General features: G+C 47.8%; 1 protein-coding gene across 3 annotated transcripts in view; it reads left to right on the top strand.

Moving 5' to 3' along the window:
- Nucleotides 1-18,773, top strand: part of LOC146035311 (ankyrin repeat domain-containing protein 49-like) — a 154,042-nt gene that overhangs the window by 61,664 nt on the left and 73,605 nt on the right. For all 3 annotated transcript variants that reach the window (XM_083158676.1, XM_083158675.1, XM_083158674.1), the window contains exons 2-3: nt 2,001-2,303; nt 8,589-8,659. In XM_083158676.1, coding sequence (XP_083014802.1) covers nt 2,076-2,303; nt 8,589-8,659 — 299 coding nt within the window. In that variant the 5' untranslated portion in view covers nt 2,001-2,075. The remainder of the gene's footprint in view (nt 1-2,000; nt 2,304-8,588; nt 8,660-18,773) is intronic.

Here is an 18,773-nt window from a genome sequence, read left to right as displayed (position 1 = left end):
TATTCGATAGATTCGGTTCTATATATGCAAGGAAACGGACCCAACGCGTTTCGTCGTTAAAACGACTTCCTCAGGGGCAATATTCCAAATGCATACAGAATACAGGTATAGATGAAGTTAAATGCCTCATAAAAATAGATCCTTTGAAGATCCTGGTAAAAGGATGCAAGCCTGCATCAATTTCCGTGGATGTCCTTATAGACAATAAGAGTGAAATCCCCAATTTGAAGGGGAATCAGATATTGTTTGAGGGATATCAAATGTATACCTCAGAATAGCGTCTCAGCAGGTTAAGGTGGCAGAACAAACTGCAGGTCTATACATATATATATATATACATACACATACATACATACATACAGGTTGAGTATCCCGTATCCAAAATGCTCGGGACCAGGAGAATTTTGGATAACGGATTATTCCGTATTTCGGAATATTTTAATATTTCAATTATGTATTTGAAGTATCTTGCATGTATGCTGTATAAACACATAAAATACACACAAATATATTTTATTACCACATAAAATACACACAAATATATTTTATTACCACATAAAATACACAAATATATTTTATTTGTTCAAAAAAGAAGGTTTCAAAACATGAAACTAAATTTGTGTACTATCTCAGATATTGAATTTGAATGCCAAGCAATCATTTTCTTGTACATATCATGTCCTCAGTAGTGCTGTTACAAATGTCCCCAGTGAGTTTTTAGCAAAAAAAAATATTTTTTTTTCACTTTCTGGAATGTATGGTTTTCGGATGGTATGGTTTTCAGCAGGGCGTTTTGATGGGCAGGGGAGCAATGCTACTGTATCTGCTCCATGGCCCCCAGGGCAGGGGGCGGGGCCAGCAGGGTGTGTTGATGGGCAGGGGAGCAGTGCTACTGTATTTGCTCCATGTTGAGCAGCTCAGGGGGCGGGGCCATCAGGCTTCTTAGCCATCCGGGGAGCAGCAGCAGCCATCCAGAAAGAAGGTGGTGAGCTGGGGCAGCGCGGCGTGGACCAGCTGGCAGGGCCGGCGCCACCACTAGGCAAATCTAGGCATTTGCCTAGGGCGCCGGCCACTGGAGGGCGGCATTTCGCCCCCACCCCCCCACCCCCCATGCCGCGGGGGTACCTGTCCTGCGGCTGTGTATATAAAGCTTGCGGTGGCGGCGGCAGCGGGGGGGCCCTGCAGTCAAGAAATAACAAGCGCTATCCGTCTGGCTACGAGGAAGCGCTTCTGTTGTGGAAACACTGGCCGCACGCTGATTGGCTGAGATTCAGCCAATCAGCGTGCGCCGTGCGGCCAGTGTTTTCACAACAGAAGCGCTTCCGCGTAGCCAGGCGGATAGCGCTCGTTATTTCTTGACTGCAGGGACCCCCCGCTGCCGCCGCCGCAAGCTTTATATACACAGCCGCAGGACAGGTACAAACCCCCCCCCCCCGGCACCGGGGCGCCCCCAGCCCGACTCGCCTGGGGCGCTCCGGTGCCTTGCACCGGCCCTGCCAGCTGGGTGAGTATGACAGTATCCAGCTGTTGTTGAACTACACATCCCAGCATGCCCTGCTACAGTTTTGCTATTTGGCCATGCTAAATCTGTTGCAGGGCATGCTGGGATGTGTAGTTCAACAACAGCTGGAGGGCCGAAGGTTCCCCATTCCTGCCCTAGTGGATGGTAGGGTATGAAATACTGCCTGTTATGGAAAAAAAATGTGAAAAACTTGTGATGACTTTTTGACTGTCGACCTTCCCGTTGTCTACCTAAGCCCTGTCAGTCTTCAGTGGTTGACCTAATGTGTGTCGGCCTGTGACAGGTGCAGGGTGCTGTAATGATCACTATATAATGTAATAATACTATAGAGGTTCCGCTGTCCTTATAAGTGGGGATAGAAATGGATGGGGGACGTTTAATCCTCTCTGTGTGTGTGATAATGCAGGTGAGCAATGTTACTCAGCCACAATCACCACACTCAGTCTCTCCTTCTACACCTGTTCCCTGCCTCTTCCAGATGACAAGCCTGCAGGAACAGGACTCTCCCAGTCTGGCCTCTGTCACCTCTGCCTAGTGCCAAGGCACAGCGAACATGCCAGAGGAAGAATATAAATTGAAGGAGAAACTCCATTACGTTCCCGATGACTTTAAACAGCTGGAAACTCACAGACATCTCGTTCCAACTGGGACCCGCAGTCTGTGGCTGGGGGAGTCTGATGATGAAGATGAGGAGAAGGGTGAGGAGCGGTACCAGACACAGGAGGAGAATCTGAAGGATAACCCCAAAGACTTGCTGCTATTTGCTGCTGAAAACAACAGAGTAAGAGAAATAAAACCTTTGCCTTATTTACTAAATGTGCACAGATCCCAAGTGTTGTAACCCATAGCAACCAAACAGACCTTTGCCTCTGTCTGTATAGTGCAGGACGTAGGGTGCCACCGTGCACTGTGATTGCTATTTCCGCAGTGTGGGCACCGTGCTGCCAGTTTTCATTCGTTGTTCATTAATGTTCAGTTGTCATATGGGAGTATCGGGATGATGATGAAGGCTGTCTCTGTGTATTTTCTTAATCAGCCGCTGTGCCCAACACATTGATTACAACAGGCCTTGTGCCCCTCATTCGTCCATTGTGACCCCTACTGATATTGTAAATGCCACAGCACCAAGCAAGGATTATAAAGCCGCTGTGGTTACCAAAACATTTATTATAAATCGGCCACGGAGCTCCATACTGGTTATATTCCTGCCAATGTGCCTCATACACATGCTAACCTCTGTGTCGGCTCCTTGGTCTACCAGTTCTGTCAACCAGTCTGAGTAAGATTTGGCTTCCACAGACTGGCCGAGGCCTGCCACCATTGAGCTTTGGCTTACGCAGACTGGCCGAGGCCTGCGACCATTGAGCTTTGGCTTACGCAGACTGGCCGAGGCCTGCGACCATCCAGCTTTGGCTTACACAGACTGGCCGAGGCCTGCGACCATCGAGCTTTGGCTTACACAGACTGGCCGAGGCCTGCGACCATAGAGCTTTGGCTTACACAGACTGGCCGAGGCCTGCGACCATCGAGCTTTGGCTTACACAGACTGGCCGAGGCCTGCGACCATCGTGCTTTGGCTTACACAGACTGGCCGAGGCCTGCGACCATCGTGCTTTGGCTTACACAGACTGGCCAAGGGCTGATCTGATGCTGCGTCCTTGGATGCGGCACTCTGATCGCAGTTGCTGTCAGGAGTCCGTCATTTACAGGAGCCTCCTGCTGGATTAGCATTTCAGTTGTATGTTATTAGACAGCTGCTTCTCTGTACCGTACAAATTGGAATCAGACCCAATGGTTGGATTGGGGGAACATAGGATTTTTCAGTTCATTGGTCTTCCAATACTCCGTCACGGAAAAATCTGAGGAAAGCACCACACACGGGAGAACTTTTGTTTACTTGGCACATGTACTACTAAAGAGAAGCCTTTTCTAACTCACAGCCGGAGCAGCCATTTTGTTAGCCAGAGCATTACTCAGCCTATTGGTTATCTAGACACTAATAACATCAATTGATACCTTCAGGGTCAGGAGGATCTGCAATGATGAGGAGGATGCAGAATTACAACTTAACCTCATGATAGAAAAATGTGTCCAGAGAGGACATGACAGAGATGAGCTTGTGAAAACCAAAGAAAAGGTGTTTATGAGATCTAGGGAAAGTACATTGGTGACTCGACCTAAGAAAAATGTAAAATATACCAACATTTGGCCACCTAGGTATAACACAGCTAGTACAGAGGCAAAAAAGGCATAACATTTTTTTGGCCCATTATATCTACTGATGCGAGTCTCACAGCTATTAATCAGAAAAGGATCATGAATAGCTATTTACCTGGTAAAAACATCAGAGACTTTGTAGTTCATTCTGATGTAACTAATATGGGCAAGAACAAAGCAAGCCCATTTTTTGTTACCCCTAAATTGGGATGCTACAAATATGTGGGATGCGTTACCTGTGGGTATATGCGGACAGGTGATGTCATTAAACATCCTACATTGCCCAAATCCTTTCAAATACAACATAGGCTGTCCTGCACGACGACATTTGTGATTTAAGTCCTGATATGCCCATGTGGCAAGTTTTATATCGGAAAGACTGATTGTTAATTTAAAGTAAGGATGGCCCAGCACATGCAGGCGATTCCTGCAGCAGTTATGTCAGGTACAAGCGCGGAACCTGTAGCACGTCATTATGTTCAAGCAGGACATTCCCCAACAGCACTTAGACATATGATCATAGATCGTATACCACCCCTTACGAGGGGTGGCAATAGAACTAAATTACTTCTGCGAAGGGAAGCAAAATGGATTTTTTATTAGATATACTCAGTCCACAGGGACTGAATGAAACTATGGGATTACATTGTTTCCTGTGATGTTTTGTTAGGATTATGCACGTTTATTATACATACATACATGTTTAACATTCTTGCCAGTACTTCATATATGTTAATCTAGATGTTTCCAGTTAACAATATGGGGGTGAAGGGAGCACTTGGTGACGACTTCCGGGCGCAACCACGGCTGTGGTAGAAAGGCACCCAGAGAGACGGACTGGTGATGGCGAGCACTACAAAGGTGGTAAGTGTTTCTTAATGTTTGTTACTGCCCTGACGAAAATGTAAAAACATTGAAACGTTGGCTTCTTGCTGGTTGTCTCATTGTCTTGCTGAGTGCCGCCGCCAATATATAATCTCAACAGTCCAAAAAAAAGGGAGGAGAGAAGGGGATAAAGAAGAGAGGTTAAAAAAGAGGGGGAGGGAGAGGGGGAGAAGAGGAGACAGAAGTGAGTCTAGGTTTAAAAAAATACACATTGCCAACATCTGATCCAGTGTGAACCTTCTTGTTGAAGAAGTCTGTCTGTGTGTGTGTCTGTGGGGCTGTGGACCCAAAGCTGCTGCTGGTCTGTCCTCCAGCCCTCCACTTTAGCGCAGTTCACTAGAGATGTGTCGTTCGTGAGTGAACTAGTTCTTTTAAACAGTTCTTTTGAAAGAGTGAGTGAGCTATGCTCACTAAAAGTGAACAATAATTCTCCTTGGAGGCCTATTGTGCTATGATATGTTCTTCTGTTTCATTTTCATACAATGCATTTGCCTGAGCACAGCAGTGCCACACATGGTAGCTCAGAGAGGTACTGGCCTGACTTATTAGGCTGTGTCCGTGAACTGTATGAATCCCTAAACTACCGAACTAGTACTGAACTACTTGCAAGGACTCATGAGTCAGTGAACTGATCAGAATCAGATTTATTTGGCCAGCTATACTTGCATACAAGATTAAGCGAGGGCTGCCTAAGCCAGAGCGTACTTAAGAGGCTTACATTTTTTGGGTTGGCAGGAAGGAGTTAATGACTGCTAGTTATCTAAAGTTAGTTTCAGTTTTGTGGTTGGCCTTTGGGTGAACTTAGGGGAGTGAGCTTAGGAGAGGGGTATATAGGCAGGACCTTACAGGAAGTACTTCCTCTTACAGAAGTCTTTCAGCCATACCCACCCACACTCCCTTGCCCTTGGCATCTCAATTTATAGTCCATTCATTGGTACATTTACCATTATCAGAACAGGGGCGGTAGGGTGTTGTGGTCACTTGTGGCATGAGAGGGCGCTGGAAAGCACTGCCCCTTGGAAAGACGGCGAGGGTGTCCTGCCTTTGCAGGGGGGCGCTGTGGGCACTTCGTCAGCGGAGTGTCCACACCGGCCAGAGAAGGGGTGGTGAGACTTCCCAGCGTTGGGTTGTGCCTTAGTCGGATGGGGCGTCTCAGTCGTCCCCATGTGGGGCGTTTAAGTTGCCGCCATTTTTGATGTGACTAGAGCTTCGCATCCGTGGCGCCTTATTGCCAGCCCTTTACGAAGAAGGGTCATACCACATAATATATGTCATATGACCTTTAAATCTAAGTGCTATGGTGTCCGTGTCTGTATTGTGTCAGCGTGAGTTATTTTTAGTTAAGCTAGCTTAAAGTGTGTGTTAAGGTTCAAGCCAAATAAATGTATAGACGGTTTATAGGAATTGGATTGGATTGCTGTGCAACAGCCAGGTAGGTAACATGTAAACAGTGACAGTACAGATGTATTAACACTTACAGTTATGTGGGTGTGGTATGACCCACCGACAGTCGGGATCCCGACAGTCATTATCCCGACGTCAGGATCCCGACTGCCTGGCGTCAGACAGAGTGGCCAGCGCAACAAAGCCCCTTGCAGGCTCGCTGCGCTCGCCACGCTGCGCTCGCCACGCTGCGGGCACGGTGGCGAGCTATGCTCGCCACCTATTCTATTCTCCCTCTATGGGGGTCGTGGACCCCCACGAGGGAAAATAGCCGCCGGCCGTCTGTGTTTTAACAGTCGGGATCCCGACGTCGGGTTAATGACTGTCGGGATCCCGACTGTCGGGACCCCGTCCGGCACCCCAGTTATGTACCCTGGGGAGGGTCATGGACACGGACATGGGGAGACACGGGCACATATATTTGCTGAGCTCCGCAGCACCTAGACAGCCATCAACGGTGCAACTTGGTCATTGGAACAGCCAGGTAGGTACCCTGGGAGGGTGAAGGACAAGACAGGGGAGACATATTTAGGCTGAGCGGCACAGTTCCTAGGCAGCCATCAGCGGCGCCATCTTGATCATTGCTGCTCACAGGGCTCAACATCTCCCCTTCAGCACACCACAGGGGTCAGCCAGCGTAGATGGATCCTGAGGCTGACCCTCTGTGAGGCTGGGGGTGAGCCAGGGTGCCAGGGGAGCTAGCACTTGTTTGTGTGGGGGGAGACAATCAGTGAGAGTCAGTGAGGCGGGGGACAGACGTTGTCCTTTAGTGGGCTGAGTCCACCCTTGCTGCCCTCCAATACCTCCTCTCCTGGGGTTCTTCCTGCAGGGTTCATCCAGAGCTGGGATTTCCTGTGCGGATGGATGGGTCCTCTCAGCCCACCGGTGATCTCGGCTGGGGCCTACAGCCCGGGACTCTCCTGTGTCGTCTCTGCAGGCCAGGGTCGTTTACATTGTCTGCCGTTGGGTGTTGCAGCCGTGGCTCCTGCTGGCCAGGATGGGTCCTTCCGCATCCCACCACCGGTGGGGGGGGGGAGTCTAAAGGTGATCCCACAGTGCCACCCGTCCTACGCTGGGGGCAGTTGGCACCCTCGCTCCATCCTCCACTCAGCACCCCCGCTCTGTCCTCCAGGGGTCCTCTGCCACAGCACAGTAACGCCCCCCCCTCTACGGAGGTGGAAGCTCCAAGGATGGGAGACGGGAGCTCCACACGCTTGCAACCATCCCCGGCCCCCCAACCTGATTCAGTGAACTGTATGAATCCGTGAACTACTGAGACTGAGAGGAGTGAATGCAACTAGAAGAACTAGTCTAGATTTTTACACAAAGCAGACGGTTCTAATACTAGCTCATTGTAGGTGTTATGGTCTTGTTAGAATGATCAGATATGTTTAATAAATCAGAAATTATATTTTAGGAAAGCAGTAACTTAACCAGTAACCTTATAGTGACATATTTAGCTCTGCAATGTTAATCCCATTGTTACTCATTTTTATTTCCATCATATGCAGTAAAAGACCTAAATTCAGAATCATTTGATAAGTCACTTTTTTCTGCCTTTAAAATACAGTAATTAGAAGAAAAATGTCCCTTTGCCCCAATCTAACAGACCTCCGAGAGATAAAGTGGAGATTAACATATGAAATTCGCTTTTCTTTACGAAAACACTCAAAATGGAAATAACTATTCATTGAATACAGCTTTTCTAAGTGAGCTAGTGAACTAGTTCAGAAAACTTGTTCATTTCACGGAGTGATCAAATGCAGAACCGGCTCTTTTTAGTGAGTCGCTTTGCCCGTCTGTAGAGTATACGGACAGGAAGCCTGGCGTAGAGACAGATAGACGAGTGGGTGTGATGATGTAGGTGTGGAAAGACATCATCTCGCCACGCTGCATGCACCCACTTTTCTGACCAATGGCCATCGATGTGACACAGAGGGGCGGGGCGGATGAGCAGCGGCAGCAGCAATCAACTCTATCCGGGTGCGGGACTCAAAATACTCAAAAAACCCCTAGATACCCCTGTGTATAGGTCATAGTTAGACTCATAGGCAGGAGTTTTAGGATATCTCTGCCAGCCTGCAGAACTGCAAAGTATCCTGCAAACTCACCTGATCATCAAAGCTCTCCGACCCTCATCACAATCTTCACTCCATGACCTCTCTCCTCCCACGGAATCTATTCACAGTAAACACCCCCGGCCCCACCCCCTATGGGCAGGGCCCTCCGCCCACTTGGTACTCAACCTGCACTATACATATCACTCGCACATCCTTACTCAATCAGCAGCCCTGACCCTGTCTCTCTGGCCGCCCAGGGAATTGCACCACTGTTTGCTGTGATCTGTCTCTCAGGTGTATACAGAGATATATAACTGTCTGGTTTCTTTCCTTCCTGTGTGCTGTCTGTGTGATCTCATTGGATTATTTGTGTGATCATTGTGTGCTCCCTGTAACGTTACCGACAGCTCTCTGCACCGTATAATAATAACCTTTCTGTATTTTGTCATTTTGGATTTCAGCAAATTGAAGAAAATGACTCAGATATGGAAGAGGTTTCCTTCTCTGCCGCACCGTCTCATGTGAGCCGCAGGTAGGCCATAGACAATTGGTTGGGTGACTGTTGCTTGTGTAGCACCAGCGTATTACATTGTGCTTCACAGCTGAAACACAGTATTAACACAACACAGATAGACCAAGTAGGATTATTACTATGAGTACTGTCCTGTACACAGCTCAGATTTATATATTGTCCAACCTTTGGCCAGAAATACATGAATGCGATAATACCGTATTGGGAACACTGGGATTACACCGAGCACTATGCATGGAATGTCTATGACAATGCTTTCATGTGGGTGGGTTTCATTTCCAGACCTATTAATCACCATGTCCGAGAGCCGCCATATAGTCCTGGCTTCCTAGCGTCATGTGATGGTTACATAACATACTTTCCATTTCCCTGGTGGTGCCTGAGTCTGTGTACTACCAGTCCCCAACCACTATTATATCCCGTCATATGAACAGGCTTTGTCCTAAGGCATCTCGCGGGTTATTTACTAAGATGGGAGTTCTGTTTCCCATAGCAACCAATCAGAATCTTATTCTTATTTATTTAGCACCTTCTAGTAGATAATAGATTAGAATCTGATTTGTTGCCCATAGCAACATCCCATCTGAAATAGACCTCTCATCTTAGTAAATAAACCCCCTCATGTCTGATAAATGGTCTGTTATGTGGCTACTGTGTAAGATGTTCTAGAATAATGTCCACACAGGACGGCGTCTGTCTGCAGGGATCTGTGTGTGTTGTCTCTAGTGATGGGCGGGTTCCGTTTTACTCGGTTCTCAAATCCGGATCTTATTGGCTGTTACATGTTTTGGCTAGCCAATAAATCCGAGTTATACCGAAACAGCACATCTCTAGTTGTCTCATATGAAAATTGTCCCATAAGACAGCAATCCCTCTATAAGAGAGTAGTCTCATGCCCGACAGCATTGTTCCATCCTCACAGGTTACCCACATTTTTAAAACATTTCAGTGCACTGGGTTTTGTTTAAAATATATATATATGTATTATTAATGGGCAGCACGGACGGTGTAATGGTTAGCATTACTGTCTCACAGCACTGAGGTCATGGGTTCAATTCCCACCATGGCCGTAACTGTGCAGCGTTTGTATGTTCTCCTCGTACTTGCGGTGTTATACTCCGGTTTGTTATACTCCGGTTTCCTCCCACAGTCCCAAAATCTGCTGGTAGGTGAATTGGCTCTCAACAAACTTAGGACCTTATTTTGATTGACTTTCAAGGCTGCGAATTTCGCAGCCTTGCGAGTCCATTAGACGCCGCCCTCCGCTAGCAGTGCCGGCCGCCCCCCACTCACACGCAGCACCCCCCGCACAGCTGCGAATGGATGATTTATATGATCATCCATTCGCAGGCGGGGAGAAATCATTCGATGATTGCCGACCATCGAATGATTTCTCCCGCGCACGCAGGTCAGAGAGACCTATATAGTCACTCTAAACTGCGGGCGCCCTGTGTGAGGACAGGGCGGGCAGCTGACATCCGGTGATGTCAGCTGCCCGCCCCCCGCATGCCCGTCACGGCCTCATTAGCCTGAGAACACCCAGCATTCTCATGGGAGCGCCCATGAAACGCTGGGCATTCTCATATGCTAATGGAGCTGCCCGGTGCCCCCCCCCCCCCTGCCCTTCTCCGCCCCCGCTCGGGGTGTAGGGTGCATACACCCAGAAGTTCGCCGTGGGTGCAAGCAACCTGCATCTGTACATGCGCAGACGCAAAACATCGGTCTGAATAAGGTCCCTAGTACAAACAGGTAACAGAGGGCATCCCATGGGGTATCTACAGATAAAGGTAACAGAGGGCTTCCCATGGGGTATCAACAGGTACAGGTAACAGAGGGCATCCCATGGGGTATCTACAGATACAGGTAACAGAGGGCATCCCATGGGGTATCTACAGATACAGGTAACAGTGGGCATCCCATGGGGTATCTACAGATACAGGTAACAGAGGGCATCCCATGGGGTATCTACAGATACAGGTAACAGAGGGCATCCCATGGGGTATCTACAGATACAGGTAACAGAGGGCATCCCATGGGGTATCTACAGATACAGGTAACAGTGGGAATCCCATGGGGTATCTACAGATACAGGTAACAGAGGGCATCCCATGGGGTATCAACAGATACAGGTAACAGAGGGCATCCCATGGGGTATCAACAGATACAGGTAACAGAGGGCATCCCATGGGGTATCAACAGATACAGGTAACAGTGGGCATCCCATGGGGTATCTACAGATACAGGTAACAGTGGGGATCCCATGGGGTATCTACAGATACAGGTAACAGTGGGAATCCCATGGGGTATCAACAGATACAGGTAACAGAGGGCATCCCATGGGGTATCTACAGATACAGGTAACAGAGGGCATCCCATGGGGTATCTACAGATACAGGTAACAGTGGGAATCCCATGGGGTATCAACAGATACAGGTAACAGTGGGCATCCCATGGGGTATCTACAGATACAGGTAACAGAGGGCATCCCATGGGGTATCTACAGATACAGGTAACAGAGGGCATCCCATGGGGTATCAACAGATACAGGTAACAGAGGGCATCCCATGGGGCATCTACAGATACAGGTAACAGAGGGCATCCCATGGGGTATCTACAGATACAGGTAACAGAGGGCATCCCATGGGGTATCAACAGATACAGGTAACAGTGGGCATCCCATGGGGTATCTACAGATACAGGTAACAGAGGGCATCCCATGGGGTATCAACAGATAAAGGTAACAGAGGGCATCCCATGGGGTATCAACAGATACAGGTAACAGAGGGCATCCCATGGGGTATCTACAGATACAGGTAACAGAGGGCATCCCATGGGGTATCTACAGATACAGGTAACAGAGGGCATCCCATGGGGTATCTACAGATACAGGTAACAGAGGGCATCCCATGGGGTATCTACAGATACAGGTAACAGTGGGAATCCCATGGGGTATCTACAGATACAGGTAACAGAGGGCATCCCATGGGGTATCAACAGATACAGGTAACAGTGGGCATCCCATGGGGTATCTACAGATACAGGTAACAGTGGGGATCCCATGGGGTATCTACAGATACAGGTAACAGTGGGAATCCCATGGGGTATCAACAGATACAGGTAACAGAGGGCATCCCATGGGGCATCTACAGATACAGGTAACAGAGGGCATCCCATGGGGTATCTACAGATACAGGTAACAGAGGGCATCCCATGGGGTATCAACAGATACAGGTAACAGTGGGCATCCCATGGGGTATCTACAGATACAGGTAACAGAGGGCATCCCATGGGGTATCAACAGATAAAGGTAACAGAGGGCATCCCATGGGGTATCAACAGATACAGGTAACAGAGGGCATCCCATGGGGTATCTACAGATACAGGTAACAGAGGGCATCCCATGGGGTATCTACAGATACAGGTAACAGAGGGCATCCCATGGGGTATCTACAGATACAGGTAACAGAGGGCATCCCATGGGGTATCTACAGATACAGGTAACAGAGGGCATCCCATGGGGTATCAACAGATACAGGTAACAGTGGGCATCCCATGGGGTATCTACAGATACAGGTAACAGTGGGGATCCCATGGGGTATCTACAGATACAGGTAACAGAGGGCATCCCATGGGGTATCTACAGATACAGGTAACAGTGGGCATCCCATGGGGCATCTACAGATACAGGTAACAGAGGGCATCCCATGGGGTATCTACAGATACAGGTAACAGTGGGCATCCCATGGGGCATCTACAGATACAGGTAACAGAGGGCATCCCATGGGGTATCTACAGATACAGGTAACAGAGGGCATCCCATGGGGTATCAACAGGTACAGGGAACAGAGGGCATCCCATGGGGTATCTACAGGGACAGGTAACAGAGGGCATCCCATGGGGTATCTACAGATACAGGTAACAGAGGGCATCCCATGGGGTATCTACAGATACAGGTAACAGAGGGCATCCCATGGGGTATCAACAGATACAGGTAACAGAGGGCATCCCATGGGGTATCTACAGATACAGGTAACAGAGGGCATCCCATGGGGTATCTACAGATACAGGTAACAGAGGGCATCCCATGGGGTATCAACAGATACAGGTAACAGAGGGCATCCCATGGGGCATCTACAGATACAGGTAACAGAGGGCATCCCATGGGGCATCTACAGATACAGGTAACAGAGGGCATCCCATGGGGTATCTACAGATACAGGTAACAGAGGGCATCCCATGGGGCATCTACAGATACAGGTAACAGAGGGCATCCCATGGGGTATCTACAGATACAGGTAACAGTGGGCATCCCATGGGGCATCTACAGATACAGGTAACAGAGGGCATCCCATGGGGTATCTACAGATACAGGTAACAGAGGGCATCCCATGGGGCATCTACAGATACAGGTAACAGAGGGCATCCCATGGGGTATCTACAGATACAGGTAACAGTGGGCATCCCATGGGGCATCTACAGATACAGGTAACAGAGGGCATCCCATGGGGTATCTACAGATACAGGTAACAGAGGGCATCCCATGGGGTATCTACAGATACAGGTAACAGTGGGAATCCCATGGGGTATCTACAGATACAGGTAACAGAGGGCATCCCATGGGGTATCTACAGATACAGGTAACAGAGGGCATCGCATGGGGTATCTACAGATACAGGTAACAGAGGGCATCGCATGGGGTATCTACAGATACAGGTAACAGAGGGCATCCCATGGGGTATCTACAGATACAGGTAACAGAGGGCATCCCATGGGGTATCTACAGATACAGGTAACAGTGGGCATCCCATGGGGTATCTACAGATACAGGTAACAGAGGGCATCGCATGGGGTATCTACAGATACAGGTAACAGAGGGCATCCCATGGGGTATCTACAGATACAGGTAACAGAGGGCATCCCATGGAGTATCAACAGATACAGGTAACGGAGGGCATCCCATGGGGTATCAACAGATACAGGTAACGGAGGGCATCCCATGGGGTATCCACAGATACAGGTAACGGAGGGCATCCCATGGGGTATCTACAGATACAGGTAACAGTGGGCATCCCATGGGGTATCAACAGATACAGGTAACGGAGGGCATCCCATGGGGTATCTACAGATACAGGTAACAGTGGGCATCCCATGGGGTATCAACAGATACAGGTAACGGAGGGCATCCCATGGGGTATCTACAGATACAGGTAACAGAGGGCATCCCATGGGGTATCTACAGATACAGGTAACAGAGGGCATCCCATGGGGTATCTACAGATACAGGTAACAGTGGGAATCCCATGGGGTATCAACAGATACAGGTAACAGAGGGCATCCCATGGGGCATCTACAGATACAGGTAATGGTGGGCATCCCATGGGGCATCTACAGATACAGGTAACAGTGGGAATCCAATGGGGTATCTACAGATACAGGTAACAGTGGGAATCCCATGGGGTATCTACAGATACAGGTTATGGCGGGCATCCCATGGGGTATCTACAGATACAGGTAATGGTGGGCATACCATGGGGCATCTACAGATACAGGTAACAGAGGGCATCCCATGGGGCATCTACAGATACAGGTAATGGTGGGCATCCCATGGGGCCTCAGCAGAAGCAGGTTAGTTAGTTAGTCTCCATCCTGCAATGACTACACAGTTGCTTCCAACAAGGGAGATTGTGTGGAACATTGGAGACTACAGACCTGAGGTATCCAATAGGTGCAGATCTATCCTACTTAAATATAAAGTGCGGACCTTTATGCTTAAACACCAGAGTTGCAATTTTGATGTATGTGTGTTTTTATAGAGATACACCTCTTTATTATTTATTTTTTGAATATAATGATGTATATGTCATTTCTTCATTATATGTTGTGTCTAATATTTTTTTTAATGGTTAAATATGTGTTTTAATAAATTGGCTTTATATTTTGAATCGCTCCCTTCTTATTAAATATTTATATCCCCTGCAATGCTGCCAGTCTCCCGCACCCACCCTTTGTGGCGGGTCTGTGGGGACCAAATGATGCAAATTGTAATACTGGCATGGCACAGCAGGGGGCATGGCCAAGATGATGTGTTTGCGCAGGCCAATCCCACGGTGCGAGACATTACCATAAGTCCCACCCCCATCACACCCCTTTTACATCCCACCGATGGCCCCCTCCCCCTGTTTTCCAAATAATAGTATGGTGTGGCTGCACAGATCCTTATAGCCCACAGTACTGCACCGACCTACCATATACTTGTTATTACACATTACATTATCACAGCTATTTAACCATTTGAGTGCCAACATCTCTGTGAGAGATGTGCAAAATATCCTCTAAGAATATCAGTGTCCCTCACATTTGTTATTTAGATTCAAATAAAAAAATAATGAGTAAAAAAAGATTGTTTCCTATATAAGGCAAAAATTACAGGTCACTATGATGGATAGAAATGGTTGTTTGGCAATTTTTACTCCTATTTTGACAAATTCACTTGGCACTCAAAGGGTTAACACGTGAATATGGGTCAGACCAGTACAGTTATACAATGGGAACACTCACATTAGTGGGAAATAACACATCAGACACTGATCGGCTTGTCAGGCTTTTTATTGATGACAGATTCATATAGAGGCCACTCAGCGACCAAATGACTCCATAGAAAGTGACAGCAAAATGATGTTTCAGACTTGCTGGATATGGAGAGAGGGAGTTGTGAAGACAGAGATTGGGGGTAGGGGGGTTACCCGTCAACGGGACAGGCATGGGTAGGGGGATAAGCCGTCAACGGGACAGGCATGGGTAGGGGTATTACCTGTCAACGGGACAGGCTTAGGGTGATGAGCCGTCAACGGGACTGGCTTAGGTAGGGGGATGAGCCGTCAACAGGACTGGCTTAGGTAGGGGGATGAGCCGTCAACGGGACAGGCTTAGGGTGATGAGCCGTCAACGGGACTGGCTTAGGTAGGGGGATGAGCCGTCAACAGGACTGGCTTAGGTAGGGGGATGAGCCTTCAACGGGACAGGCTTTACCAAACTTGCACAAACTGTAATGATTTAGTTTGATGCAATCAGTGACACAAGTCAAATCAATGTTAAACTTTTAAATACAAGTTCCCAGGTTATGGGATTAGCGATGTTAAGGGCTCAGTGAGTCCAATGTCCAGGTTAGATGTAAAAACTGGGCATCCCGTCTTCCTCCTCCTGCCATAAGAAGCCGACATCCACCCGCTTCTTGTAGGTGACCTTCCTATAAAAACAAATTTTGATCAGTTATTGTAAAGACATGACAAGGACGGCCCCATACAGGAAGCCCAGTGCACAGTGATGTGAGATCCCTGTAATGGGGATACACACCGAGCGATTGTGGCCTATTTTCTAAGTGATCTGACTAGATTGCCTAGAAATGAAGCACGCAACGCTGTGTGTGTGGGGCCCATAGTGATGCGTGGCCCCGTGCGTCGCTATTGCCGGAAGATGCAGATACTGCACGCAGTATAAATCTGGTCATCGTCTGTGTTCTCTCTATTGAGAACATGGGCAGTGACAGATCGCTCAGCACACAGCACTGGTGCTGCGCTGTATGCTTAGCGATCAGTGCTGAGCGATCTAGCATCGCTCAGATCACTGATAATATCGCTATGTGTGTGTGGGCCCCATAATTTACATGACTTCATTTCTCCTGCTGTAGTATTTCTCTTCTTATATTGTTACACTCATTAGTATAATGATATATACATGTAGGTCATACTAGTAGGATACCAGCCCATCAGCGCTGTGTGAGAGAACTTGTGTAGCGGCCCCAGCTGCAGCAGATATGGAGATACCGGTTCTACATCACAGTATGTGTGTAAGACAATAGACCTGAAATCTACCCCAGCGACCAGAGCAGGGAGAACGCGCGGATTGTGCCGGCAACCTACCAGGGGCAGGAGTCACTGCTCGTAAAAGAGCTGGTGTCCGCGCTGTCAAGAGACGTTGTATCATCTGAAAATGAGAGACAGAATCCGATTGGTTGCTATGGGCAACATCACCTCTTTTCATTGTAGTAATTGTGCCCCGTACAATTATATTACATATATATTAGTTACCTGCCTGTCACAGAACTCCCAGCCTATTACATATATACTAGTTACCAGCCTGTCACAGAACTCCCAGCCTATTACATATATACTAGTTACCGGCCTGTCACAGAACTCCCAGCTTATGACATATATACTAGTTACCAGCCTGTCACAGAACTCCCAGCCTATTACATATATACTAGTTACCAGCCTGTCACAGAACTCCCAGCCTATAACATATATACTAGTTACCAGCCTGTCACAGAACTCCCAGCCTATTACATATATACTAATTACCAGCCTGTCACAGAACTCCCAGCCTATTACATACATACTAGTTACCTGCCTGTCACAGAACCCCCAGCTTATTACATATATACTAGTTACCGGCCTGTCACAGAACTCCCAGCCTATTACATATATACTAGTTACCGGCCTGTCACAGAACTCCCAGCCTATTACATATATACTAGTTACCAGCCTGTCACAGAACTCCCAGCCTATTACATATATACTAGTTACCAGCCTGTCACAGAACTCCCAGCGTATTACATATATACTAGTTACCGGCCTGTCACAGAACTCCCAGCCTATTACATATATACTAGTTACCAGCCTGTCACAGAACTCCCAGCCTATTACATATATACTAGTTACCAGCCTGTCACAGATCTCCCAGCCTATTACATATATACTAGTTACCTGCCTGTCACAGAACTCGCAGCCTATTACATACATACGAGTTACCTGCCTGTCACAGAACCCCCAGCGTATTACATATATACTAGTTACCAGCCTGTCACAGAACTCCCAGCTTATTACATATATACTAGTTACATGCCTGTCACAGAACTCCCAGCCTATTACATACATATATACTAGTTACCAGCCTGTCACAGAACTCCCAGCCTATTACATATATACTAGTTACCGGCCTGTCACAGAACTCCCAGCCTATTACATATATACTAGTTACCGGCCTGTCACAGAACTCCCAGCCTATTACATACATACTAGTTACCGGCCTGTCACAGAACTCCCAGCTTATTACATATATACTAGTTACCAGCCTGTCACAGAACTCCCATCTTATTACATATATACTAGTTACCTGCCTGTCACAGAATTCCAAGCTTATGACATACATACTAGTTACCAGCCTGTCACAGAACTCCCAGCCTATTACATACATACTAGTTACCAGCCTGTCACAGAACTCCCAGCCTATTACATATATACTAGTTACCGTCCTGTCACAGAACTCCCAGCCTATTACATACATACTAGTTACCAGCATGTCACAGAACTCCCAGCTTATTACATATATACTAGTTACCGGCCTGTCACAGAACTCCCAGCCTATTACATACATACTAGTTATCAGCCTGTCACAGAACTCCCAACCTATTACATACATACTAGTTACCAGCCTGTCACAGAACTCCCAGCCTATTACATACATACTAGTTACCAGCCTGTCACAGAACTCCCAGCTTATTACATATATACTAGTTACCGGCCTGTCACAGAACTCCCAGCTTATGACATATATACTAGTTACCAGCCTGTCACAGAACTCCCAGCCTATTACATATATACTAGTTACCAGCCTGTCACAGAACTCCCAGCTTATCACATACATACTAGTTACCGGCCTGTCACAGAACTCCCAGCTTATTACATACATACTAGTTACCAGCCTGTCACAATGACGGTACAACATAACAGTAATGTTGGCACCACCGGTGCGTGCGCCCAAACAAAGTAACACTAGAATTAGAAAAGTGATCAGTAACAAGCAGCCCTTACATATCACCTGGGGGGAACTTACCATCAAAGGGCAGGTAGGAGGCCACTCCCTCCGTGATGGCTGCTGATACTGCTGCTGCCACATTCGTCTCTTGGGCCAGCCTGGTGTCTGGCTTGGCTGGCACTTTGCCGGGCAAGGGGGGCCGCGCACTGGTTGGGGGCATATACATTAGTCCCGAATAGCCACTGCTGCTGCTCACACTGCTCGTATCATCTAAAAATGAGAGACAGAATCTGATTGATTG

Source organism: Crinia signifera, chromosome 9, assembly GCF_055691185.1.
Source record: "Crinia signifera chromosome 9, ASM5569118v1, whole genome shotgun sequence".
Taxonomy (NCBI): domain Eukaryota; kingdom Metazoa; phylum Chordata; class Amphibia; order Anura; family Myobatrachidae; genus Crinia; species Crinia signifera.
This window is presented reverse-complemented; position numbering and strand designations above follow the sequence as displayed.